Genomic DNA, 27077 nt, shown 5'->3' on the forward strand with positions numbered 1-27077 from the left:
TCCGGGGCAGAGAGGAGACGGCTGGCGTACGCGATCACACGGTGCTCTCCGGATTGTCTCTGTGAGAGGATAGCGCCGATGCCGTAGCCACTGGCGTCGGTGCGAACTTCAGTGGGAGCGGTCACATCGAAGTGGGCGAGAACTGGCGCGGTAGTAAGCTTCGATATCAGGTTGGAAAACGCTTGTGCCTGGTCGGGTGCCCAGATGAAGGTGGTGTCTTTCTTCAGAAGGTTGGTTAGGGGGCGGGCGATGTCGGCAAAGCCTTGCACGAATCGACGAAAGTAGGAGCAGAGCCCCAAGAAGCTTCGGACGTCGTTAGAAGAACGTGGCTGGGGAAAGTCTCTGACGGCTCGGATCTTCTCAGGGTCAGGGTGGACCCCCGTATTGTCGACGACATGACCCAAGATGGTGAGCTGGCGGCGCGCGAAACGGCACTTAGACGAGTTGAGCTGCAGGCCGGCATGACGAAAGAGGGAAAGGATCTGGGAAAGGTCAGTGATATGAGTGGAAAACGTGGGCGAAAAGACAATGACGTCATCGAGGTAGCACAGGCAGGTGGACCACTTAAAGCCGTGCAAAAGGGCATCCATCATGCGCTCGAATGTGGCTGGCGCGTTGCATAATCCGAAAGGCATAACTTTGAATTGGTAAAGCCCATCAGGTGTCACAAAGGCGGTCTTTTCACGGTCCTGGTCGTCTACAGCAATTTGCCAGTAGCCGGAGCGAAGATCTATGGATGAGAAAAATTTGGCACCATGAAGGCAGTCAAGGGCGTCATCGATACGCGGCAAGGGGTACACGTCCTTTTTGGTGATCTTATTCAAGTGCCGATAATCAATGCAAAAACGCCAGGAGCCATCCTTTTTCTTCACAAGTACGACGGGTGAGGCCCAGGGACTGTGCGAGGGTTCGATAATGTTTTTCGCGAGCATTTTAGTAACTTCCGCATTGATAACTTGACGCTCGGCGTGAGAGACTCGATACGGGCGGCGGCGGATGGGAGGGGCATCGCCGGTTTCAATGCGGTGCCGGACGGCGAGAGTTGGGCCCAGCGTCGTGTTGTTGACATCAAAAATATCCGAAAAAGATTCGAGAAGGGCACGAAGCTGGGCAGTTTGGTCGGAACTGAGGTCGGTGGCCATCATGGTCGTGAAGGCGTCGGGCGACTGAGGAGACTGCCGGCGCGGGGTGGCAGTGTCGTGAACAGGGGTGTTGGCCAACTGAGCGACGTGGCAAGGAGCGAGAGGAGATAGTGTAGCCACGCAGATGCCGGACGGGAGCACTTGAGAAGAGACGCCGAAGTTGAGGAAAGGCAGAGAAAGGGCGTTAGCTTGGATGGTGGCGATGGTATGAGGCAGGGCAACGTTACGGGTCAGCAGGAGGTCAAGGTTGGGCGTAACGAGATAGTCGCCATCAGGAACTGGGCGAGAAGGGGTCAGTGGAACGAAAGAGGCGGTTCGGGATGACAGGCGAGCATAATCGGTACTGTACAGTCGCAGTGATATATCGACGGGTTCTGAATCCAGCAGTGGAAGTTCGAGGTGTAGGACGCCATCCGAGCAGTCAATGAGGGCGGAATGGTCAGTCAGAAAATCCAAGCCAAGAATGAGGTCATGGGCACAGGTGGTCAGCACGGTGAATTGAACCGGTATACTGTGGCCGCCAATGGTAACGCGCGCGGTACACGTACCGTCGACAGCAGGCGTGCCACCATCCGCGACACGCACACGGGACATTGCAGGCGTGAGGACTTTGCGTAGGCGACGGCGGAGGGCAGCACTCATCACTGATATTTGAGCACCGGTGTCAATCAGGGCGCGCACAGGAACACGGTCGATAAAGACGTCCAGGAGATTTGGTCGAGAGGTCGAGAGAGGATTTGTGGTCCGGGTCGTTGATGCAGCGTCACCTCCGGGAGCTGCATCATTTAGTTTTCCAAATGGGAGCGGCTGGTTGAAGGCGACTGTGGGGAGCGAGAGCGGCGGCCCTGCGGCGACGGAGAGCGGGAGAATCGGCGTGGAGGGGGAACGGCTGCTTCAGATGGTTCGGACGGGGCTCGGGGCGAGAAGGTGCGGGTCGAGGTAGAACTGTAGAAGGAGGGGCAGACGTTGCGGGCTGGTGAAGACCATGGACTGCGGCAATGTCGGGCGATGTGGCCAATGCGAGAACACCGGAAGCAGATGGGGCGGTCGTCTGCCGTACGCCACTCATTTGGATTGCGATAACGCTGCGGAGAATAATAGGCGCGACGATAAACAGAGAGAGGTGGCTGGGGGGTGTCCGGGCTTCTGATGGTGCACACAGCCGGAGGAAGGTTCAGGTTAGCGAGTTCCTGACGCACGACGGCCTGAATCAGCGACACGGTGGGTAGAGAGTTATCAGGTGCGGTCGGACGGGGCAGAACAGGCGCAAGGGCTTCCAGTTCGCGGCGAACGATGCGGGTCACAGTGCCGGTAACGGGGTCATCTTCGGAAGAGGCGCGGGACGGTAGTCGGTGTTCCTCACAGGAAGAAGTAGCGGCAGTATTAGGGAGCCGAGAGAACTGCTGTGGAATTCGGCGGCTTTTAACCTGTTCGAAATGACGGCATTCTTTTATGATTGCGTCCACGGTGGTGCAGTCTTTGCAAACCAGTAAGTTAAAAGCATCATCCGCAATCCCTTTCAGAATATGGCTCACTTTGTCGGACTCGGTCATGGCGGCGTCGACCTTGTGGCAAAGTGCCAAGACATCTTGGATATATGCCACATAGCTTTCGGTTGACGACTGGGCGCGCGACGCGAGCTGCTTCTTCGCGGAGAGCTTCCGGTCATCGGGTCTGTCAAACAAAGTACGGAGCTTTTCTTTAAAAGTCTCCCAGCTCGTCAGTTCTTCTTCGTGGGTTTCGTACCAGACCCGGGCCGTGCCACTAAGATAGAAGATCGCATTCGCTAGCATCACGGTGGGATCCCACCGGTTATAGGTGCTCACTCGCTCATATAGGCTGAGCCAGTCGTCGACATCGGTGCCGTCGTTCCCAGAAAAGGTACCAGGGTCACGGGGAGGAGCCATGACCACGAAGGGAGCAGAGGGAGTGGTTCGTGACTCGCCGGGTGGAGCCATGATGGTAGTAGCCCCGGCCTGACGACCGCTTCGGAGCTGCGTGGCGTGGAGATCGTTTACCCGGCACGTCCACCAAAGATGTTACGTGGCCCGAAGTCTATGTCGGCACAAGGACGACCGGAGCACAGGGTCCAGATCACAGCTAGCCCCGAGCGGCAAGCGCGCACACACTGGGCACTTCCTCTGCGTCGTCTTCACGGAGATTATCCGTTACAATATCAATGGTGCGAATTCTTTTTTCTTTTTCAACAGCTTTTCAATGTAACTAAAGCGACTTTCGCCACTAGGCTTGACTGCCGCTTGGAGAAGCCAGCGTTTTAGTGACCTTGGGGGCAAAACACTCAGCATGCAAGTGCAAAGCAGAAGGTGGCTATCGAAAAAAGGTGGTGCATGTCATTGAGAAAGAAACCCCGAAAGAGTTGATTGCAGTGGCGCACGAAAAGAAGGGCAAAAGCGGGCAGTGGCCTGGGCAGCTCGAAACACCGTGTACCAGCGCCACGGTGGTGACGTCGGCCACTGCTGCGTGGGAAGATGTGTGCACTGAAGTATCAGAGGCTTGGCTTCACTTGACTGCAGCGCATGCATCTCAAGCATTGCCTCTTAAATGACGTCGACGAATGTGTTGTTTCCCTTCCGTATTTTAGCGAGCCGTCTGCGTTTCTCTGGGGAGAGTGGCCTCAGATATGGTTGGCTTGGACAGTTTGAGACTGCGTTACAACCATCCTAATATTTTAAAAAAATTCTCCCCAGTTCTCAAGCTCCTCCCTCGCGTTATACCCCTGCAAATAAGGTAAAATTATTTTTTTTCCATAATTGGGTCGTTTCTGTATGTCCGCAACAACAATGTGGCAACAATAGCATCAAAGAGAATGTGGCTGCTAACTCTCAATTTCGTGAAAACTACCTAAATCGGCCATTTTTCGCGGAATAGCTGAATCCCGCGAAACTAGGGGCCTTACATATGACTCACTGAAATGTGTTTAGGATCCAAATAGGCACCCGCTTCATGGAATGTGCCTACATTGCAAGGTTGGAAGATATCATTATGGAAGACTGACTCTTTCCGAGAAATTTTCATCACCCCTATGCGCATGAAAGTACCTGTAGTCTACATTCGCACTCATCGCTTCCAACTATATATAACTGGGCGCCTCGCTAGCTACCAAAATTATTAAATATATGTGAAGAAGTATTCACGAATTAGGATAGAAAATTTAACTTTGTTGCCATCCGGGAAATCGGTGTGGCCGATTTGCGACGCTGGCTCTCGGCCCGTTTCGCGGTACAGGTTAGAAAGACTACCTAGGAGCGCTATATTCTCGATATACGCCGTACAAATTCTTAATTCTTGCTGTCCTTGCTCCTCTACAGGCTGACAGACGCCAGGCCATTGCTACCCACTCTCTCGCATGAGAGAGTGGCCTTTTACCTTCGGCATCAGTCTTTTTATTTCCTGGAATGTTGTGAATTTGCACGCTCTTGAACGTAGCTTTAGATATGAATTCTCTGACGCCCAGAACCGTTTTGTGTTAGGCAGTGCACTGCATAAACCTCCTCGAGATTCACATTGCAACCCTACGAGTCCGTTCCCAGTGCAACAGCCGTCGGTACGAAAACGGCAAACCACGGCACGGTCTGGCGCTCTGACCACGCAGTGAACGAAAGATTGCAAAACCGCAGGACGCATGAAGTGAAGAGAGGAAAAAAATATATATATAACTCTGCGTTTCTGAAGCTCTCTGGGCTGTTCAGTAAGAAGAACTGAGCTGCAGTCCGTATCCTATCTCCCATCGCGCCTGCTTGCTCCTTACCGTTGCTTTAACCGGTATGTTCACCTCCGTCACGCTGACGCATCAGCCCGCGTCAGCAACGCCCGTGGCCAAGCACCGCCGGATATTGGTATGTCGAGAAAGGCCGTACGCTCACGTATCCGCCTTCCCTCGCAGCTCACTTGCGCAAACAGAGTGACGCCGAGACTGCACGCAAAAGGAGCCTAGGGGAAGCGGGGTCGCGAAAAGGATATGGGCAAGGGCCGGCTTGAGCCGGTTTTCGACCCAGTGCCCATGGCGGAGACCGCCTGAGTAGCCCGTGCATCTGCCACACGGCCATCATTGCGGAGGAGGCAGAGCGAGAGAGGGAGACGGTTTGCGCTGCTGCTCGGCGGTATGTCCGGCCGAAATCGAGCTGGCGCAATCGGACAAATGCCGCCGCAACCGTCAGCCGTTGGTAGCCGTGGCAGCGGGAGCGAGTACGTCGTGCAGTGCAGCCGCCGCCGCCAAACCAGCGCCGCTGGCCTCTCGGCGAGAGCGCGCTGCGGGGGTGGGTGCCCGCTCGCAATCATAGGATGGAGCAGCCCGCGCGCGGGAGTAAAGAGAAATAGAGAATCAGCGGCGGCGGCAGCGAAAACAGGGAACGCGGCCGGAACAATATCGTCCGGATTGGTTTGATGGCCGCACGCATGCGCCCCACTATTTACCCTCCGTCTGTCTCCTCCCGGCGGCCCCTGTTACTCCATGGTGTGCAGCAGCAGCTGCCGCTGGGCGCGCGCAAGAAAGCCGAGTCGATTGGACGATCTGCCTGCGGCCGCGCCTTCCTATTGCATTCCGCGCGTTCCGGGAGCGTCGTCGGAAGCTCGCCGATCGGGCCCGGTTGACGCTGTCACTGGCCCCCTAGGTGTGTATATATAGATGCCCACTCGAGCTTGCCGCACCAGAGTGTCACGCGGGCCATCGCCGCTGAGCGGAAAGATAGCGGCTAAACTGAAAGAGAAGTAAGCGCTGATCGCGAGAGAGCTGTGGTGGTCTGTAAAAAACGAACGAGACTCGCTGCTTTTCTTGATGGAGCAGTCCTAGCCCGGCCCCATTTATAGCCTCAAGTTTTTCGTTTTAACTTTTTGAGCTGAAAAATTTCTTTTTTTTTCTTTTAATGCGCGACTTGCCAAAGCTCTGTCGGGGCTGTGACGCACACCACAGTCTGTGTTCCGGCCTAATTTCGAGGGCCTGTGCCTCAGTAGTACAATGTATTTGTTCGAGTTAATTCTAGTGCTACCAATCTCCAAGCCGGGAGGCCGATAACGACCTAGCGGATGCGTGGCAGCGCATGTTGCAGGATGAAGCGCATAAATAAATAGAGCTCAATAAAGCCGAGATAATATATCGGTCCGAAAGTTATTCAAAGTGCATCAAAATCTCTTTACACGGGGGCGCACTTCTTCTTTAAAGAAAAATTCTATAAAAATCTGCTGACAAATTATACAGGAAGAAAAGCAAAACCAAATGTGCTGTGGATCCCCAGGAGGATGCTTTAAAAATGCCCGCCTACGGCCCATGGAAGGAACAGGCGCTAATTCTCATAGGGCAACTGATAAGGGGGAGGTGGGTGGGGTAGAGGAAACGAGAGTAAAAAGTTGGTGAGAGCTGCTTTAACTGGTGTAGGCGATGGGGTAGGACAACGGGACCTCGAGTTAAGTGGTGATGCGAATAGCTGTTCAACAACGCAAATGTTGTTAGGCATTTTAATGCGTTTTGAGCGAGTAATGACGCGCGTGAGGTATTTAACATCTATTTAATCAGAACGCTCTTGAACAGAGGAAAAGAGCCGGTCATGAGCGTTGATGAAGATAGAGCGAGAGTGCCTGAGGCCTACTCTGCCTACACTTCACCCCGCAGCGGCAACTGAGGTCTCGCGTTGCTTCGTCGCAACATAAATTAACACCATTGGCAGCTGCAGCGCTCTGCTGAAGCCGTTTCGGTGGTATTCCCAGAGGCACCTCTTAAAGTGCCCATTCGTCTATACGTAGAATGTGTACGACAGGGACATTATCCCGGTCCGCGATAAGCAAGGCGCCAGTGTCAGCAGCGCACGAGATGTGACCGTCTAGGGCTTGCATGAGTCCCACCTCGGAGAGAGAGCATTTCGTGATTGAGATGTATGGTGTCGACGACCAGGTGTACCGCTATTTTTTTTTTGTTTGCGTTCTCGTTATACTAAACTTTCCCACTGTGTCCTCTTCAGGTCAGTCATCGACATTCGCTCCTTCAGAGCACGTGAGAGGGGACGGGCACGCAAAAAGCGGCACAGGAAAGTTTTTTTGATGTTGTTGTTTCAGCGTATGTCTATAGTCGGCGTAGAGTCGTTCACTAGCTTGGTGTAACTGTTTTCTCTCGTGCGTTAACGACCCAGGAATGTCCCGAGCAAACGTTGATCTCCTTTCTGTTTCTTTCTTGATGCATGACGAATCTTCCTCGCGTAGCACAAAATGTTTTGTTCGGGAACGCCGATGACCTCGAATCTGTGTACACGTTGCGGGCACTGATCGATAACGGGGCTGATTGCGCAGCTTCAAGTATATGGCGTATAGCGCTGCTCCTACTGCCGCCGAGACCCGTCTTCATTGGCCATCACCATCATCGCTCATCGCGTGTGTCTAGGGAGCACGGACTCGGGACATGCGTGCAGTAGCGAATGTCGTCGGGCCCTCGCGGCCGGTCACCGCCTCTCCATCGCGTTCGGCCCCTAAAAAAAATCTATACGCTCTTGCTCGTCTGGTCGGGGTGCGTCCATCAACTGAGCTCGTCATGGTTCTTTGCGCAAGTGTAACGCAGTGGACTTGCGCGAACATTAAGCAGCGCCACAGAGCGACGATTTCGAGGTGCTGAAATCGGATTAGCCCGTTAATGTAACCCAGACTTCGTCGAAATTCGAATGATCAACCTTTTTTTTTTTTTCGTGCCTCTTAGTGCGCGGTATATCAAAAGTTATTTTGCCTCCTTGCGTGGCTATCAGACCGAAGTGAAAGCATGTGGTAATAAATGAGTTTAATATTGCCTGCCGCAATGAGTACGTTTCTGGTCACTACTGCGAGCTGAAATGGTGGCGGGTTCTTGCTGCATATTTCTTTACCAAAATACCAACAAATGACGGAACACTTTCAATTTTTTTTCTTTAACGTATGTCCTGCTTTTCTGACTGCCACGAGTTACTCGGGCGGAATATTCAAACTGACGCGCCCACTTCGCGAACGCACTTCAGGCGAACTGTCTTGAAACTCTTTTTGGCATGCACCTGATTAACTCTCCAGCTCGAATACCTCGCAGTGTTTGGCACAGCAGTTTTATTTGCGGCTTTGTGCACTGTTTACGTTATAGCTAATTACAGTAGTTAAGAGAGGTGTCTAGAAAGATGTGCGTTTGTTCTTAGCTTCAAAGTCAGTTAGGACACAGGTTTTCGTGCGCTCTCTGGATGATGCAGTGTCTAAGGATGAAATTAAGAGCGCCAAAGTGCGCACTGACCGTCAGTGCGACGTCGGGAACGCATGGCAACACTGAGCGTATACGTATTTTAGTGTAGCGGACGGTATGCATTTTCAATGTGTGGTTAACTGTAACCTCAAAGGTCACCTGATGGTAATTAACTCATCGATTTCAATTATTTGCTAGACACATCCCAGTCGTTTTGCACAGGCATTCAGATCTAAGGGGGAGAACAACGCCTGATCTAGATTTAATGATAGCAGTGGTGATAGCCTCTTCTGTGAGCCGTTTGTCTTAATTTAGGCGGGTTGTCCTGGATTTCGTCTGAATGACTTATGGTTAAGATCGTGAAGCGGGATTGGCGTTCATGAAGCGTAGCGGGCCTTCCGAGTTTCCATCCTTTTCCAGCGATGTAAGCCATCTCGAGTTTTCACATTGTAGCCATGCCTCGCCGTCCCCGTTCGCGAGTCATCCATTTCTAGGGGTAAGCCCTTCCTCAAAAAGTAATCAGGGGCTCCTCACGGAAGCGTATACACTAACAGTAAATAAATATATAGATATATGGATGGATGTACGGCGGCCCGGAAACGCATTCAAGGGGGACAGGGCCCGGGCGCAAGAAGCCGCAGAAGCCGAAGATCGAGAATTGGAGTTTTGACACGCGGCGCACGCCGGCAACAACAACGCCCTGAATCCTTTATCTCCCGAATTCTCCAAAGCCTCCCTTCGGGAACGGGCCGCGGAAGTGGCACACGATGATTCGGGGCCGCCGTGGAGGGAGAGGGCTGAGAAATTGCGTCTTCTTTGCTCGACAGGACCGCCGTGGCCGTGGTGCACGTGAACGTGACCGACGTGAACAACAACGTTCCCGAGTTTGTGGGCGCGCCGTACGAGGCGCACGTCGGCGAGTCCCTTCCCGCGGGGGCCCTCGTCACTCAGGTGTCGGTAAGTACGACGGCTCCCCCTGCCCTTCTCCGCCTGGTCACCCTTTCCTCTCCATCAGCGGCTTTCATTTGCTGCCGCCGCTGCTGTGAGGGGTGTCTCTTGTTTGATGCCAACGCTTGTCCCGGACGGTGCAAGGCGTTTACCAGTCTGTCATTCATGACGACACGCGCGAGCGTCGCCCTAACCATAGACTCGGTAGACGCGCAGGGATTAAGGTTAGACGCATTAATCTGGTCGTAGTCTTGGCTGAAAGCAGCCATTCGACAGCGCCTATAGAAAGACTGAACTGCAGAGTGCAGGGCGAGCTGATCGGGAACCAATGGGAAGACTCCTCGCAAGTCGGATAGAAGTTTGGTAAAAGGGTATTGTCCCACGATGACCTCCATCTCAGTTTCAAGCTGCTGAGTGTGCTGACAGCGATCGCAGAAAACTTCACTCGCTGCTTATCGTTGGATATCGGCGTTAGAAACCTTTCGACTCAATTTGTTCGCCATCATGATTAGATTGCGATCCTGCGCCGCCATCACGGAATCTGTCCCCACGTAATCTTTTCTGAAAACGTGCTGAAAGAGCATGATTACGGATTTTCTATTAATTCTTGCGGAAGTGCAGCTTGGATGTTATCGTTTGCGATTGAGGCTGATAGCTCAACACGAGCTCTCAAAAAGCTCCACCGCCAAGGCACTGCTGTGTTGTAAGGCTTTCCGAATCGTCGAGAACTCGAGCTGAGCAAAAATTAACTGCAGCTGTCTACGTTCGCATACCTGTATTTTTTTACAACACTTCTTACTCTCCTCTCTCTTCCGTTCTCCCAAAGGCTAAGGACTTGGATGCCAACACGGTGCTCACGTACTCCATCATTGCTGGCAACGACGACGAGACATTCCACATGAATGCTTATTCGTAAGTACCAGACTTCCCAAAGACATAGTATGCGCCGATGCAGCACTCTTGATGGGCGTTATCAAGGCATATAAGGAAGAAAAGAAATCGGTAAAACACCACCGTTAATTTACGCATACCTTCGTCTGAAACCCTCCATTACTGAGGGCACTCATCACGTTTATTTGGAGGGCTGTAGCGCTCTACCTGCTGTAGTTGCATTTCATATTATCTTCCGCCGTCCTTGAAATTGGCGAAAACATTCTTCAAGACACTGGCTTTAAATGTTCACTGTAGCTTTAGTAAAATTGAGAACATTATGCTCCCTGAACTTTGAGTAAATGTAAGTGAATGAAAGTTGCGTATGCTATGGGAATTTATGTCACGTTTTGGCTTTCTTTTCAATTTTTTTAACAGCGGCATCATCACAACCGGCACTGTCCTGGACTACGAGAAGAAACAGTCGTACGACCTCTTGGTTCAAGTCTCTGATGGTTTCAACGTACGTTAATGATTCTTTCTGGTTCTGCGTTTGTAGCTGGCGTGAAAGTCAAAGACAGTCCTTAAAGCCAGGAATTTCCTCTCCCCTAAGTATATTTTCAGAAAAGAGAGAAAAAAAAAAAGAACTTAGAATACGGGGATTATAAATGCCGATGGGGAACTTTTGAATACCCGGATTTTACGTCACTTGCAAAATATGGTGAGGAAGATGGTTTTGTAAGTAAAGAACACAAAGGGCATGCGTTATTTAATGCCCTTGCTTTACTATGGCAAGTAAAACTGCTGAAAGCGTTCCTCAAAACGATTTCACAATCTCAGTAAGCTACAGTAGACCAGAGGAGTACATACATTCGGTTTGATTCCAAACACTCCTTTTCCTAACAAACAGCTTTATTTATTGCCGACAAAAAGTACCTTTCCTCGAGACATTTCTTTTAATTTACCAAACACGAAACTTCGCTTCCCTTGTAGATCAATGAGGACTAGGTGTTACTGGTGGCTTAGCTTTTTACGCATTTTATACAAACCTAATTTGGTAGAAAAAAAAATTGCTCTAGGTAGCTGGGTTCCGCCGGATAACTTCTGACGACTGCGCAAATTTCCTTTTTTTTTGGGCGACATTTTAGCCGCATTGTTATCCTCTAAAATGTTGCAACAAACCTGTTCTGATCACTTGCATATAGGGGTGTACAGCTGTAGTACAAGGCCACCCCCAACAATCCTCCCACCTCACGTACACCAAATTTTGCGCGCAGCCTACGCAGCCGGAAACAAAAGCTCGAAGGCATCGAAGAAGGCCATTTCTTCCATCAGAGCTTGACGCAGCACGCCTCTGTAGGCAGCTGTGGTGGCTCGGCGAGGAAAGTTAGGACAAATAGCCGCCATACCCTTTCTCCGCGAGCTGATAAAATTCTCGCGGCCAGCGCAAACACGCACGTACACACGACTGCTTCTTCCTCTCTTCTTCTCTCGCGCACTCTGCAAGCACACACATATACGCGGGCAAGACTCTACCCACTTGCACGTTCTGTTATCCGCGCTACGGCCTCTCGGGCCATTACGATCTCAACGGCCATTCGTGGTGCCCATACGAAAAAGCGGCAGCCTTATGATCCGTTACCGTGCACGCGAGGCGGCAGCCCTGGGCCTGCTCCTTGCGCGCAGCCCTTCCTTTCGCCGCGCGTGAGGCGGCCGTGGAGGGCCTGCCACGGGCCGAGCCCTGCGCGGGCCGCTTCTTGCGCGCGGCAGTGGCTGCGCGCGGTAATGATTTGTATTCCGCGCATCTCCTCCCCGCTGACTTTCACAGACGGCCGTGTCTCCGCTCACCGTGCACGTCGTGGACATCAACGATCAGCAGCCCGTGTTCACGCACAACTACTACAATTTCTCGGTCGTCGAGGAAATGACCGACAACGTGACGGTGGGAACCATCAGGGTGAGTCCAGCGCCCCGCTCTGTTCTCTCTCTGTCTCTCCGCCCCCTTTCTCAGCCGCACGTTCATTCGCGGCCTGGAGGCGCTTAGCCCCGGCCGCCACTGGCTCCACCGGCATCGCAGACCAGATGCCTCTCGTTTAGGTGGCCTGAATGCTGACCCGCACCGATAGCGCCAGCCGCAGTGCTATCGAGCTCTCTTGCTCCTCGAGAAAACTTCTCGCTTGCTTAGCCTGTAGCCCACTGAAATTTGCCTCCCCATTTGAGATCCCGAGCACGGTTACGGAGTTGTTTTTTATTTTGCTACTCTTGCGGTGCGTAGGTGATCTGGTAGGGAAGACAACATTAACTGCTCGCTCTTCATTACCCTTCCTAACGGCTCTGAAACAGCCCATAAATTTTGCATTGTGCAGAGGAGCTACCGAGGAGCTTTCTTGATGTTTTGTTCTTAATTACAAGTTTTGCTGCAGTACTGAAGAAGCGCGCAAGGTGCAGAACATACAGTGGAAAAAAAGGAGCCGACGCTGAGGCAGCTATCGAACATCGAGCGTTAACACGCAGAACATAGGTCGCCGGTTCGAATCTCTGCTACGAGCTAGACACTAACTTAACTAGTAAGTTTATGCTGCGCGAAACGCGAAATCGTGTGCCAACACCCAGAAAACTCTGCGGCAAACCGTTGAGCTCCAATGTTCATATGAAGTCGCCAGTTCGAACCCTGCCGTGAGCTAGGCTCTAACTGAACTAGTAAGTTTATGCTGCAGGAAACGCTGAATCATATGACACCATCCGGAACATTCTGCGGCAAACAGTTGGCCCACACAAAGTTCACCCGAATGTCGAGACTTAGTGCCCTACTGCGACGCCTGCCAGACAGGGATATATGTTTATACTGGATCGACGTAATTTAGTTTCGAGTTGTGGTGCTCGGGCATCACGCTGCCGCCTGTTATTATTTTATTCCATTATGTAACCACCTCGGCTACCATGGACACCACTGGGATACAATGTCGTTGCTATGGAGGGCGCCATCTTGGATTCTCTCCGTGGAATCAGCATAACTCGGAAGCTCAAAACGCGACCAGTAGAGCTCGCGGTCTAAAACTTTTCTGCTGTCATGGGGCGAGTGAATTGGTTTGAATCGATGGCGTCTCGAGTAAAAACCGATCGAGAACATGTCGGTTTTGCATAAACGGTATAGCGTTGGTATCACACAGAGCGAAAATGACGGAAAGCGCTGACGTATATTTCAATAGTGTACGTTTTTCTAGACGGGTGCGACTAACTTTTCTGTCCATACTTTGTAAGCTTAGGTGATCGGGATACCCGGCAATTTACTCCCACGACAGTGACTCGTTTTCGGATGTAGCCTTGACTTAAACACTGTTCTCACAAAACTGCTACATTGCTCTCATCCTCAAAATATGACGAGAAAGTTGTACGTGATCGAGCACAACATGCAACATTATGCGTGGTCGCGTGCATGCTAAACTGGTACAGTGTGCGTGTTGCTCCACAATTGCACGCGTGTTGTACTGAACGCTGTTCATCGACGTGCGCTTGAAGAAAGAAGCTCAAATGCTCACTAAGCACGCACAGAGGACTGAAGAACTAATACTAGCCGGATATGTTTTATCGTTACCGCAGGATTCTACTCGTTATGACGTCTCACTGTATTTGGTAAGCTAGAGAGAACACAGTGCTCATATGAATTCAGTATTCATTTAAACCGTGGAGATGCTTTCCTAGGAAGCCGGTAAAAATGGCCAAGAAAAAAGTAGGAAAAGACGTCTATGCACATTGAATTTCTGTTATCTCAGTGTTTAACAGTGAACGCGAGCTCAGGAAGTGTGCTCTCAGGAGCTCACGGGGAATCATAAGCTCGTCAGACTTGTCATAATGAATAATGCCATCATGAATAATTCCATCATGAATAATGCCATACCGAATAATGCCATACTGAGTGATTCCATAACGAAGACTTGCCATAATGAATTCGATGCACGCACTGCAGAGCAGTGAAAGCTCGTGCAAAGCTTGCGGTGCGCAAGTTTTCAGCTTCGTCTTCGGGCAGGCTTAAGCTGAAGCAGACAGCACTGACGGTGCTTGCAGGACCATACTTGCACCACCTGCATGCAGTGCTCTCTAGTTGGTCCGTTCACTGAGACCCTAACGGATGGGGACGCGTGTGAGTACTCATCTGTGGCGTATGTGCAGGCCATCGACCGTGACTCTGGTCGCAACGCTGCCATTCGCTACACGATCCTGGGTGAACATGCGAACGGCGCGCTCCTGGTGGACGACGACGGGAACATTGTCACCAAGCGCAGCCTGGACCGCGAGCGCGAGGCCAAGCTTGAATTTCTGGTGATCGCATTTGACGGCGGCATCCCGCAGCTCAGCGGCACCACCACGGTGGCCGTCCAGGTGGAAGATATCAACGACAACCCGCCTTTCTTCGACGGGGACACCTTCTTCGTCCAGGTGCCCGAGGAACAAGACCCTCCCATCGAAGTCTTTAAGCTCATGGTGAGTTCGACTGGCGAGACGTTTGCAAAGGCAGTGTGTTAGCAGGCTGTCAACATCGTTGGCTGTTTGTACGCGACAGAAGAGCTGGCGAACCCGCATGACCGTTTCGCTCGGCTTTAAGTGCATGCCTGCACTGTCAGCCACGCGCTTGCGGCACCCTTGCGAGCCATAGAATCAAACTAAAATATGAGAAAAGTGGGAAAGGGCGAAATTCACGAAAGCAGCTTGCGACGTGTAAGAACGCCCTGCCGTGTCCGATGTCGCCGGTCGTCGCCTCCGTTACGGAGTGGCACGTGTGCGCTTCCGCGAAGGTCGCTGCCATTGATTTGGCTGCAGTGCGCCCTTTGTTGCTCGCGGAATCGAATTACTCCCTCCGGCCGGTCGATCGAGCAGCCTTTGATACCTCCGAGAAGAGGGCAATAGAGCAAACAAGGCGTGGCCCGGTTGCGAAGGCACGAGCTCGCTACCGGGAGGCCGCGCCGAGTCCCTCGCATCCCGCTGCTCCTCCAGGACACACGCCTTCGGCCCCATTCCTGCAGATTGAAAGAAAACAGGGGGAAAACGGAACGGCGCGACGTCTGCAGTTGACAGGTTGCGAGCCGGCGCGGCCGTTTGTTTGGATTAACCAATCAATCTACTTCTCGCGACGCTGTTTGCCCGCCGCAAGCTCCTTGTAAATAGGCCAGGTCTTCCCCGGCGTCAGTGGGGCCTCCTCGAACACGGCCGCGTTAAACCGCTGGGGGCCGAGCTTTAAAGCAATCGCGGCTCCCGAGTGAGTTTGCGTCGCGCGCAGAGCCAAACAAAGGCGGCGGCAGAGAGTGCTCCGGATTGGATCCGTTGCACGGGAGACGACGCCCGGGCGGGCTACATCTCAATGGGGGCTCGTAAACAGCCCTATGTGTATCGAATGGCCCCGGTCGTTCGGGTAATGGATGGTAGCTGTGCGCAGCTGAAACACAACAGCGAATCGGGGAAAAAAAGGAACGGGAGCGACGCCTGGGCGCGAACGTAGAGGAACTCGTTGTTCCCGGGTATGTATGCGCCGGCGGATGATTTCGCTTTAGTTTTCAGCGGTTCACATGTTCTGAACGTTTCCGAATTTCGTCGAGAAGCGGCCGCCCGCGGCGTTCCGGATGTAACGGATTGAGACAAACGCGAGCGCCCCCCTTTCCTTTGCATTTTTTTTCCTTCCGCGAATACGTCGTTGGCGGCGCAATGTGGCGTTCAGTCGTTACGATTTGCATAAACGTCGTTTTCGCTGCGGCCGCTGCCGCATTGCCGGCGCGTTGCCTCGAATATGACAGCTCGAAACTTTTCCAAGTTTCCGAGAACGACCGCGTCAGAGACAACAAGGAATCGTTCCTCAATTTTTTTTTGTCCTGTTCTCTTTTTCTTTTTCGCCAAAACATTCTCACTTGGCGTCAGGGCTGACTGTTCTCCAAGTGATGCCAGTGAAGAGTTCTTTCCGTTTCTTTACACCTTTTCACGAACTACATAAATTTTTTAGTGCCTGTCATTCCGCTTTCCCGCGAAGACACTCTCCTCGCTTCCTTAATTACGGGCTGCCCCACCGAGCAGCTACATTGCTATCGCGGTACTCGCAACTCTTGAGACAGCTTTCAGAGTTTGCGATGTGAAAACAATTAGTGCGCATTAATGCATGGGCCGTCACGCTAAAGTGCTCTTCGCTGTGTTCCCTCAAGTTTTCTCTCTTTTTTTTTAAACTTTTACATGGCTTTTTTTTTTCCTGCATGATGTGGGCACCGTACGTAATTACTGAGACTTAGCGACCGCTTTACGCGCGTACTTTGTTCTTTTCTTAGGAAAGCCCGAAAGATGCGGCGTGCATCTCAGAAAAAACAAATAATATTTTGCGCATTTCCCCAATTTCACAGGCCTGTAAATGAAGCTGAAAGCGAGAAAAAGAAATTTTGGCGTCAATCTTAGTGGCTGCTTCTACCGACGTTACTCGAAATTCCTTGCAAAACTTATCGGTCTAATTTACCTACCTTCGCGACCTTGCAGTCGTAAAAACAGCAACAACAAAAATATGAATAGTCGCAGTGATGTAAGGGCATAATTGTTGTCACCATTATCATTGCTACTACGGCTGTTTTATAGTTAACTAGCGATGAAATGACAGTTAACCCGCAAGGTTAACTGAATTTGGCTACCGGTGTCAATTTTAGCGCTACTGCTGTCAATTTTGTTCAGCAGCGTAGTCCAATATTTTATTTTTGTACTCCAGGAAACCCATATTTATATACGCTGCGATGCATTTTTTTTTTTACCTCTGCGCTTTCTTTGAACAACTGACAATTGCGTGTCTTGTCCACTCGTAGAAGATACTATAGGCCGAAGGCTATTTACCATTATCGACCCAAGGAATGAGCGCATGAGCTTCCGTGTTTGTGCCTAATTTCAAATCGACCTCTGTGCTCTCATACGTAAGCTCAGGACTCCTGCGTTGAGTTTCTCTGCCTGAATAGCATTCTATGCAGTCCATCGGTTCTCAGACGATTTCTTAGTCCATATCGACGAGCGCAAATCCTTTATAGGAAGCGCAAATTTTTCGTAACTTGTCTTTATGTGTTCGCTATGACCACACAGGGTGCACTTGATCCGAGCGTTTTTCCTTACCTCTGACCGATTGTTCCAAACGCACTTAGTGCCAAGAGAGGATTTATGAACAACTCAAGGGAGGAAGTTGGGTGGAGAAACCTGCCGAATGTGGAGAATTAAATGCATGTTTTTAAACTTATTCGCGGGGGAGGGGGGGGGGGTGAAGAAGGAGGAGGAGGAGGTTACTTTCGTTTTACAATAAAAAATGTTGTGCAGCAGAAAGAGAGAGAGAGATGGGGGGAAGGGATTGGTCACCTTCCCCTTAATCCGCCACCTTCCATAAGCCGTCCACGCTTGTTGCTTACGCATGGTGTTTATCCGATGCTATATCCGTAATGTAAAGAAAAAAAAAAGGCTTTGAATTTAAACGTTTTTGTTTGTTTCATTAACAGTGCTTATGTTATTTAGTGTCGAGTACTCGGTACTCATGAACCAGTCTGCTGTCCATGATAATATCAGGATGGAGTAAGGGAACGTAGAAAACTGTCAAAATGGAAACATACCATGAGGTCTCTGCTAGGAATAATAAATACGTAATCATACTCCAAGCCGCCTTGTGGTCAGTTGCTGCAGTGCATGCTGTGCCCTAAACAATGTAGCGTTTTATATATTTATGAGGACAAATGGGACGACAAATACTGGGCAGCAACGCTAATGGTAGAGTTACTTCAGGCGCTATGCGTACCGAGGCCTCAAGTTAATACCAGTAAAACCCAGGCCGCGTAGTTTCGGCTACGTGAGCAAATTATTTATACTTTATTCGGCTTTCCCTTAAATCTTGTTTCGTTTGGTATTTTGTGCGCTAATAAATATTTACACCGACATCATTGCATCTGGTGCGGTAAGTTCTTCGCGTCGCACAAGCGGGTTCAGTGCGCGAGAGACATTATGCGGGAGCAGTGCGCGAGAGACATTATGGACTCGTAATGCTCACCGGAACTTGGACGCACCTGCAGGCCAAGGACGCTGACCTGGGTGACAACGCGGTGATGAAGTACCGCATCATTGGTGGCAACGACGACGGCTCCTTCGCGGTTAACGAGGACACAGGCGCCGTGAGCACCAGCAAGCGGCTCAACTTCGAGACGCAGCCCGAGTACGCTCTCCAGGTGGCCGCCTTCAACGTGAAGCCGTTCCAGGGACCCAACGCTGCTATCATGGGCAATCCTGTGGTCAACCTCATCGTCAAGGTCCAGGTAAGCGTGCGCTTCTGAGCTGGCAGGCAGCCTCGACGTCCCTAGCGTGAATAAGACGGCGTCCTTAATCCCTGCAGATGCCTTGCGCACAGAACGCGTGCTTTAGTGTGGCCGACCTGTTCGCCCTCTTTAATTGGAGCATGCGATGATGAAGGCACTACTACAAAAGTGAACGCAGTCATCATCTTTGGAGCATTTTCCGAACTAAGTGCTGAATTCAGTTTTGAACTTGTTCAAACGACTGCGTTTGTAAGCGTATCTCCTGGACTTCCTCCTAATATAGCGACAAGGGATAGACTGCGAAATTGTGAAGGCTCAGTGAAAAGAGTGATTGGTGAGGAGGAAAAAAAAAGTAACCGCGCACGTTGAAATAAACGCTCTAAGTGAGGGTGAATAACTTTAAAGCAAGCAAGGGACAAAATCTGCGGTGCTGGCAAATGAATTCCATCACGATTTGAACAAAATAAACAACTAGAGAAGACATCGCCAACTAGAGAAGACATCGCAGCTTTAGCGGAACGAAGAGGAAGCGCAGCATAATATCACACAAAGAATAAGCGGCGAATTTTGCACTTAAAGGCAATGGGTTGAGCGAAAAAAACGAATCCAAACCAATCACTACACAGCACATAACAACCACCCGGCGACTTCCGTTCTTTTTCGCGGCAGCCGGAGATTAAGCCGGAGATTGCAACTTTCTACTTTGTGTCTGGCCTTATTTAGTAGATAAGTGAATTGAAACACGTACTGGAAGTAGAATAAGAATTCATCGCAGTATCTGCAAAACTAGACTATAAATTGGCTGACAGTCGTAATAGTGTCTACATTTTTACCGGTATAGCCTTATAGCAGTACCGTCGGCGGTTGTCAGCGAAATAGCGTTGAAAATGTAGCAACCATATCTAGCTGATCTGTCCGCAGTCTCCGGTACGCGCTTGACAACGATGTCCCCGTTGTGCGCTTTGCGCCGCAGGACGTGAACGATGAGCTGGTGACGTTCGAGCGCAGCTCCTACAACTTCCGGATCTGGGAGAACACAACGCGCAGCGAGACGGTCGGCTTCCTGAACGCCACCAATCAGCACAGAGAGTCCGGAAACCAGCAGGTTGGTATACATGCACCGCATGCCTGGCACACAGTGTGTCCTTGCCTGTAAACATATACTAACGCTTTCTACTACATCCGCGGTTTAAAGTGCTTCTGTACCGGGCTTCTCGAGAAGGTGCAGCTGTCTCGGGTAGATTTTGGATTCAGAAGCAGCGCGGCGCACATTTAAGAAGCGTTTCGCGCTTAGAGCACCGCCCTCTTAGCAGAAAGGGTTTGCGTCACAATTTAGTAACGGACCACCAGTTGCAATCCAGAAAACAAAACAAAAAACGATGCATCGAAGTCTATCAAGAGACTGTCATTGTTGTGCCGGACATTGATAACGTGTTAACAGTAGAATATTTGTGTTTGCAGTCAACCACAGTGCCAGAGAAGCACTAAGGGCATTTCAATTCATTCTACAATCACTTTGAGAAACAGGAATAATAGTCTGCAGACATAGTTCACTGCTTTTTGTACGCATTTAGACGCTGTCGTTCTTTTGCCTGTTCATTATTTTACCGACCCGAGAGAGGCCCTTTATGCTTCTCGTCAAAAAACTCTATAGCACTGTGCTTTACCGCGCCCTCATTCTGCTAGGGACCTCATGCGCGAGATTAATATAACAGCCAGATGGGTGGTACGCGGGTGATTAATGCTACTGAAACGTTCTGCTTCGCATGGCTTGTGATGTTGGCTAAGCCGACAATGTCGGCCGGTGCTATGGCGACGTAACCTAAACATGTGAGATAGCCTTACGCTACGCTGCGCAAGTCAGGGCTAATATAGTGTCACCACGCGCGTTCTCTGTATTTACGTTGTACGAAGGAATAAAGATTGTGGGGAATGCTTTCCATACAGCCTCTCGTAAACCATAGATTTACAACATAGTGTCGTGGGCAAAATTCACTTTAATGTCTCCTTAAAGGGATACTGGAGCTAAATCTTAAAATTGAACAAAAACACTGAAAATAGAGTCACGGAATGTGATTACACCGAAATCTAGTCTTCACTTCGCATATTTTTTAGCCGATGGTTTTATTTTCGATGTTTTATGAGCGCGCGCCAAGCCCTCCCGGCCGGCGCGAGGTGAAGAGCTTGGCGTCATGACACCCACATCCGACAGGCAAACGGTCGCATCACTCGAAGCGCGATGTCGCACTGCAGTTTGCGTAAAAGCTGCCGAGGCAAAACTAGCAAAACCCGCGAGTAGCGATGGCAATCGTGCTCCTGCGGGAGCAGTGGGCGCGCGGGTGTTATGGCATCTAGTCGCAGCTTCCACAGGCGGCCCCCAGGTGCAACCATACGGCGATAAATGGCGAAAGAACCGTGCTATCCATCTTTTTTCGCTAAAATGCTTGTCGCATTTATCAATTTTAACAGTCAAGCTCTTGTTTACATGTAAAAGAGCAGCTTCAAAAGTTTGGTTCAGCATCCCTTTAAGGCCCACACACGCCATTTGACTATTGATGGCGCTGTTATAGTCAAGGCGGACACCACATTAAAGGTAAACTAGCCCCCGGACAAAGAATTACGGGATCGAAGCCTTAGCAGAAATGAGACAGTGACAAGTGTGAGCGTCCGCACATGACGTCTGGACTGCGTTGGCGCAGGTGACCTTTTGGATCGCCGAGGGCAACGCCGAGGGCAAATTCTGGATCAACCCGAGCACCGGGGAACTGGTGCTGATGGACAGTGTCGACCGAGACCCGCCCGAGAACCAGGTCCAGTTCCGGCTCAAGGTGTTCGCACGGGACCTGCAGTCCATCGCTCCCTTCAACACCTCGGTGCCCGTGATCATCGACGTCCTCGACGTCAACGACAACGCGCCCACCTTTGGCGAAGGTATGCCGACCGCCACCGCTCTGTGCGCCGGCAGCGCAGTTTTTGCGTGTAATTTGAAACAATGTCCCGCATTAGAGAAAGACAGAAAAAAAGCTTTGGTTGGAGGACCGCTCGTGACATGAGGTATATGAGGTTGGTTAGCGCCTGTTGTGATGATGCATGAGTTGTCCGTGCACTTCAATGCGGGAAGCTGTGAGCTACTGTGTGGTGCAAGCATTGTCGGGCAATGAGGAGTGTTTCTGCATCAGCGGGGGTGTTAATGCACTGCGTGGAAGTTGTTGCCCTGTTCAGCGAAATGTCCCCGTAAATGCCAGGACTAGGGCGACCAACGACTGTCCACTCGCATGAGTAAGCAGTTGGACTCGAGAGCTTAGCTTCACTGGTGCGGCGTCGTACCACACTGGAGAAATTAAGAGTTCGACTCTTTCACCCTATACCCAAATCCACACCGTGTATATTTATATATCACGCGCATGGGTCATTGGCAGTGCGCTGCACACAATAGCCCCGGTCGCGAACGATGAGCCTCTTTACTGTTACTGAATGTTTTAAAATTCCAGGCACGAATCTATCATGGCCGCTCCGGTAATGCTGCGCGCACCTTGTTTTTGCGCGTTTGAATGAAGCTAAGAGGGCGGATGCCTGTGGGCAAACTTGCGTGTCAAGGCTCCGGTGATGAAGAACCTGTAAAAGGTTCGGTTGTTCCCAAGAGTTGTCGCTTAATCTTTTTTCTAACCAAGAAGAGGAAAAGCTTGGAGAGTAAAAATGAAAAAAAAAAAAAAGGTATAAACCGCTTCCTCCACCCGGAAGAGGGCCTTCAGGCACTCCGGCAAATTAACAATGAAGCTCGTGCGAAGACAGAAAGGCACACCGTCTTTTTTCATCCGCCCTTATGTGACGATGCTATGCTTTAATTTTCTTCAGTGAAGAAGAATTTATCTTAAAGAGACGGAAAAAATAATTGCGCTGGTACTTTTTTTTTCCTAATAACAGTTGCCATTAGAAAATAAAAACTAAAAAAGTAATGAAACACTTCTCTCCTTTGAGAGCACACTTCGTTTCCAGCCAAGCAGCATTTTGAGTCAACAGCACTCAACGTTCACGGTGACTTAATCGCGTAAGGGAGGAGTAATCTCTACCGCCTTTTGTTATTAGCACAGAAGAAAAGTCGCCGACAAGATCTCGTTAGTCGAATCTTTTGTTTTCTTTTTTTTTTGATCACCTGTGATGGACTTTAGAATCCACGACAAATTTTATTAACTTGAAGTCCGTGGAGAACGAAAGAAAGTAGCTTAGCCGGTTAGGGATTTGCGAAGCGTTTGCCGGCTGTGGGAGCACCGTGCTACATAAAAAAAAAGTAAAAAAAACGTCATTAAGATGCACAACTGAGCAATAAAAATAGTACTATGAATGAGCACCCTACAAAGCAGCCACTTAATACACGCTGCGCGCAGTTAGAGGAAATAAAATGGGACTTACCGCTTCACCTTAATCTCAGCGAGATTCTGAATCCTTTCCTGTTCAAGAGGAACCCTTACTTATCTTCTTCCTCTCTTCATGAAAATGAAACGTAGACTTCCTTTCGTCGTCTGCAGTGTTTTCGACTGCTGTTTTTGTCACTGCGTGTTCGCGTTACTCGAGACCACAAACGTGAAGAAACCGATGTTAATCAATGCGAACTTTAAAAAAGGCAGTTTTATGTTGTTTTTTTCCCCACGCCGGGACTGAGGGGGGGGGGGGGGGGGGGGGTTGCTATGAAAAGTTGAACAGTGCTACTGGGGAGGTCTAACAGGACCAACTAGTAACAGTCATCAGGTCAAAAGAAAAGGTTTTTCTGTTGTTAGTTATTTTTTGTTTTACTTCTAAGGCTTTGATTTCCTCAAATCGACTTATTATGTGGCTGGCGAGGCATCTTTTAATACCGGCTTGACATGAAGGGCGCAGCTGCTTCGAAGGCAACAGTCGTCACTAGGGGCGAGTCTGAAGCTGAACAGCGTCGTTGTCGATGCAGAATCGATCTCATTGGCGCACTTCGCACAATGATTGGAAGCGCTCCTGTAGGGCCACCGGCGACGCGTGCATATTTTAAGGAGCGCACTTTGGCAGCGATTGATGTCGGCTGTGTCGATTTATGAGGAGCAACAGTGTGCTCGCGTTACAGTGTACACGCTTTTGCAGTGTACACTGTAAAACACTGCGGTATGCATCCCGGCGCGCTCCTCTGCTCTGCACTGAGTGCGATGTTGAAAAAGGGGCCTAGTTCGACGAGTCTACAGCTCTTTCGTAGGGAAGCGCGAACTGCTCGGTATATTTCGATAAACTAACGCCGTCTCCTCGGGTTCTCTGCCGTGCAGAAAAGTTTGCTCTCGAGCTTCCGGAAAGTCTCCCGGTGGGGACCGAACTGCCAGCTTTCTACCGCGCACGTGACATCGATGCTGGCCCCAACGGACAGATTGTTCGCTTCATGATCGAAGGATCCGAGGTGAGTGTGCTTGAGAAACACTATAGTGCGTGAACGTACGTTTGAGTGCGCGTGCGTGCATCGAAGTGTCGGTTAGTATGCATTTGTGAGCAAGACAGAAAGAAGACGCTGATGCGCAGTTTTAGCAGTTTTGCTTGCTCTTCTTGACGATAGACACTGTTTACTTAACCTGAACGCGATGGACTCGATTAGAGCACGCAAAGAACTGACTGCTTGTATACATTGCCTCAATATCTAGAGCAGTGAGAAATGAAAAGGGCGACCTCGAATAAAGACACTGCTCGTTCAAGCTGCTTTTTTTCAGGGGACGTCTTTGCTCGCAAGTGTGCAAAAGCAGAGAATCACGGAAGAAAGAAATCTCATTTTCGAAAACTTTCCTACTTCTTTCGCCGTGTTTTATTTTGTGCGCCGCGCTTCCCTTGCCTCTTTTTCCCAGGACAAGTTCTTCGTGAACAACATGACCGGAGCTCTGACGCTGATCTCGGAACTCGACTACGAGACCGCCGAAACGCACGAGTTTACCGTGTTTGCCATTGATGGAGGAACGCCACCGAAGACTGGGTAATGCCCCGTTGGCAAGCTATACGCGCTGTCTTTGGCGAACGCAATTCATGCGCTTCTGCGCAAATGCAGTGAAGTTATCCGATTACCCCATAGGTTAGTCGCATTAGACGAAGAAGCAAATTGCAGATTAGAACAACATCAAAAAAGTAAAGCATCTTGTCTTAAATGTTCTATCCTTCCATTCAGCTGTCGTTATAGCTTATGTCAGTCAGTTCTGTCTGCATAATTTTCGCCCCTAACAGCTGAAAATAAGTATTATCGTGACTTTTTCCTGATGCGCTGTTCCAGCTATCTTACTTGGCTCAGTGAAGTAAAAACTGCCGATGTTGTGCACAGTAACAGCGCAGCATAGGGATTCCTTTTGCGAAGAAGGTGGGAAATTTCTGTTCTGGAGTGAAACAAGGAACGTGCAGACGCTTTTCTTTCTTTCAGTATGAGCGGATTGATTTAGGACATAGTGCATATATTGAAGTGAACGAGAGGAAAGAAGACATCAGTGTATTCATCCAAACTGAATTCCAGGGTACCCATTCTGTCTAGTCGATTAAGCTAAAATAAAAACGCAAGCACGTGTCCTGTCGCAACTTCCCCGCGGTCCAAGAATTCGTCACGGCAAAGTCGCAGCAGTCCATATATTTACCCGTCGCTCTGATGTTGGGAGAACGCGAAAAGGGTTACGTGAAGTTTTGCTGTACTCATCCACATTTTTTTATTCGTTCATCTAAAACTCCCCAGCACGACTTTTCTGACATTTATTTCTCCAAAGGCACGTCAGGGCTACGTCTGTGCAATCTGATCTCATTTCCGGAAAGTCTCGGCTCGAAATTAAATAAAAAAAAACATGCACTTTTATCCTTCTTTTTGGGTCATGGCGTCTTGCTTAAAGATTATCTAGCTATATTATTGTTGCTGGTTCCATTTCCACTGCGCGTGTGTGCCCTTTGGAATCCTGCCTCAGATTGGATTCGTTACTTCAACCAACTTTTTCGTCCTCTGACGAAGGTTCTTCGCTCCCAGTTCTGACTGAAACCCGTAATCTCTGACAGTGGCGCCTTTCTGAGTGAATTTCTGCCTTCTCATTTTTTTTTCCTTCTCCTTCGACGCTGCCAAGCATTTGCTTCTTCTTGACCGGTCTCAACACGACATCTAGAAAGTCTCAAGTCTTGAACGTCGATTGCTGGGCGGAGTGGGGCACCGTATCCGCGTGCTTAAAAGCGAAAGATCAATTTAAGAGAAAAATCGTGAAACAACAGTTGGCTAGAATTCTGGTGTTTTTCGACGCTACGGTGAAAAATGAAGTCTTTGATCCAGAAGTCAGCTTTAATGGTTTCCAATACGGGCTCACTTTGACCTTTCGTCGTTGCGTGGAGCAAACTCTTCGAGTCAACAAGCGCCGCTCCCAGCGCGCCGATCGTATATAGGACTTTTCATGACGGTCCAGCGGCTAGATGCGCTTTGCTTAGTCATTTGCGCAATCTTCCAGCACAGCTTTAAAGCGTCTCACCTGGCGTTTAAATGACCCACTCGATTTTTCTGCTTTGGTTTCGTTAAGAGGGCTCCTTTGTTGAACGCTTCCGTCGTGTATTGTGGATGTCACGGAGATGTTTGGGCAGAGACAGCGTTTGATAACGAAAACGAGGCTCTCCACTAATAATAAAAAGCAGCGTTTAGTTACAATAAATGATCATGTTATGGAAAGAACAATTTTTGCGCGAATATAGTGTACTATGTTAATATTTGTATTTAAAATTTAGAAGCGCACGAGCTGTAGGCATGCCACGTGCGAAACTACTAGAAGTTTAAACTGGTCGTGCTCGTATACCTAGAAAGAAGTGAAGTTAATTTTGAGGTTTCTGAAAGCATAATTTCCAAGCTATAATTTATCACAATTCGACTGCAGTTTGAAATGTTGAAGGACTGACGCTGCGCAGCTGACACAGTTGTCGAAGTGTCACGCAGTTTTCAGTGCGGATGCACGGCTTGCAAGACCTTCAATTTCCCTTAGGCGAATTTTGTGTCGAAAATTTTGCGTGCGAAGGGAATTGAATGCAGTTAGTTGCATTACACTGTATTCAAATGCTACTGTTCGATTTTAGCGCGCCACACCTTTTTAATGGAATGCGACTGGAACGCGGTCGGAGATTTTACCACGGCTCCGGTTCCCGTAGGGCTTTATGGGTACGCTCTTACCCGTAATGCGATTGGTGGCGTTTCGTTACACGATGCTACGTCACCTTCATTGCCCAACGATATCGCTGCGAGATCTACTAAATCTCCTTATCCCCCTTTCTCTCTCTCTTTTTAATGTTCACAGCTCTGCGAGCATCATCATTTCGGTGCAGAACATCAACGAATTCAGCCCCGAGTTTATCGGCCTTCCGTACAATTTCTACGTGGCCGAAAACGCGGCGCGTGGCACGAGCGTGGGTCAAATCCAAGCGCTGGACAAGGACGGGAACAAGATCACCTACACCGTCTCCGACGGCGACACAGGTAATGGAAGAATACAAAGCCTCTTCCCTTCTGATCTTTCACTGAAAGCGGGCGCCGGTGTACTCTGCCGCGATCTGTTTTGTGCGATCCGTCCATTTATCGCTGCTCGCGCGTTGAACTCGCTCACTTAAAGCTACGCATCACCGTAA

General features: G+C 50.0%; 2 protein-coding genes across 6 annotated transcripts in view; one reads left to right on the forward strand and one right to left on the reverse strand.

The window, feature by feature from the left end:
* The window catches only part of LOC149353314 (protocadherin Fat 3-like), a 273844-nt gene that overhangs the window by 211644 nt on the left and 35123 nt on the right, over nucleotides 1-27077 (forward strand). For both annotated transcript variants that reach the window (XM_089582466.1, XM_089582467.1), the window contains exons 16-26: nucleotides 9168-9297; nucleotides 10115-10200; nucleotides 10597-10681; nucleotides 11987-12115; nucleotides 14329-14640; nucleotides 18219-18458; nucleotides 19432-19563; nucleotides 21158-21389; nucleotides 23744-23871; nucleotides 24308-24432; nucleotides 26750-26928. In XM_089582466.1, coding sequence (XP_089438592.1) covers nucleotides 9168-9297; nucleotides 10115-10200; nucleotides 10597-10681; nucleotides 11987-12115; nucleotides 14329-14640; nucleotides 18219-18458; nucleotides 19432-19563; nucleotides 21158-21389; nucleotides 23744-23871; nucleotides 24308-24432; nucleotides 26750-26928 — 1778 coding nt within the window. The remainder of the gene's footprint in view (nucleotides 1-9167; nucleotides 9298-10114; nucleotides 10201-10596; nucleotides 10682-11986; nucleotides 12116-14328; nucleotides 14641-18218; nucleotides 18459-19431; nucleotides 19564-21157; nucleotides 21390-23743; nucleotides 23872-24307; nucleotides 24433-26749; nucleotides 26929-27077) is intronic.
* The window catches only part of LOC149353315 (uncharacterized), a 148039-nt gene that overhangs the window by 81112 nt on the left and 39850 nt on the right, over nucleotides 1-27077 (reverse strand). For 2 of the 4 annotated variants that reach the window (XR_016290956.1, XM_089582468.1), the window contains exon 1: nucleotides 12007-12101. The exons of 1 other annotated variant lie outside the window; for it this stretch is intronic. The gene's annotated coding sequence lies outside the window, so the exon portion shown is untranslated. Of the gene's footprint in view, nucleotides 1-12006; nucleotides 12102-27077 lie in introns of those variants that run through there. One more of the 4 variants, XM_089582470.1, reaches the window with a different exon arrangement.

This window comes from Amblyomma mixtum, chromosome 3 (assembly GCF_055824585.1).
Source record: "Amblyomma mixtum isolate Tamu chromosome 3, ASM5582458v1, whole genome shotgun sequence".
Lineage (NCBI taxonomy): Eukaryota > Metazoa > Arthropoda > Arachnida > Ixodida > Ixodidae > Amblyomma > Amblyomma mixtum.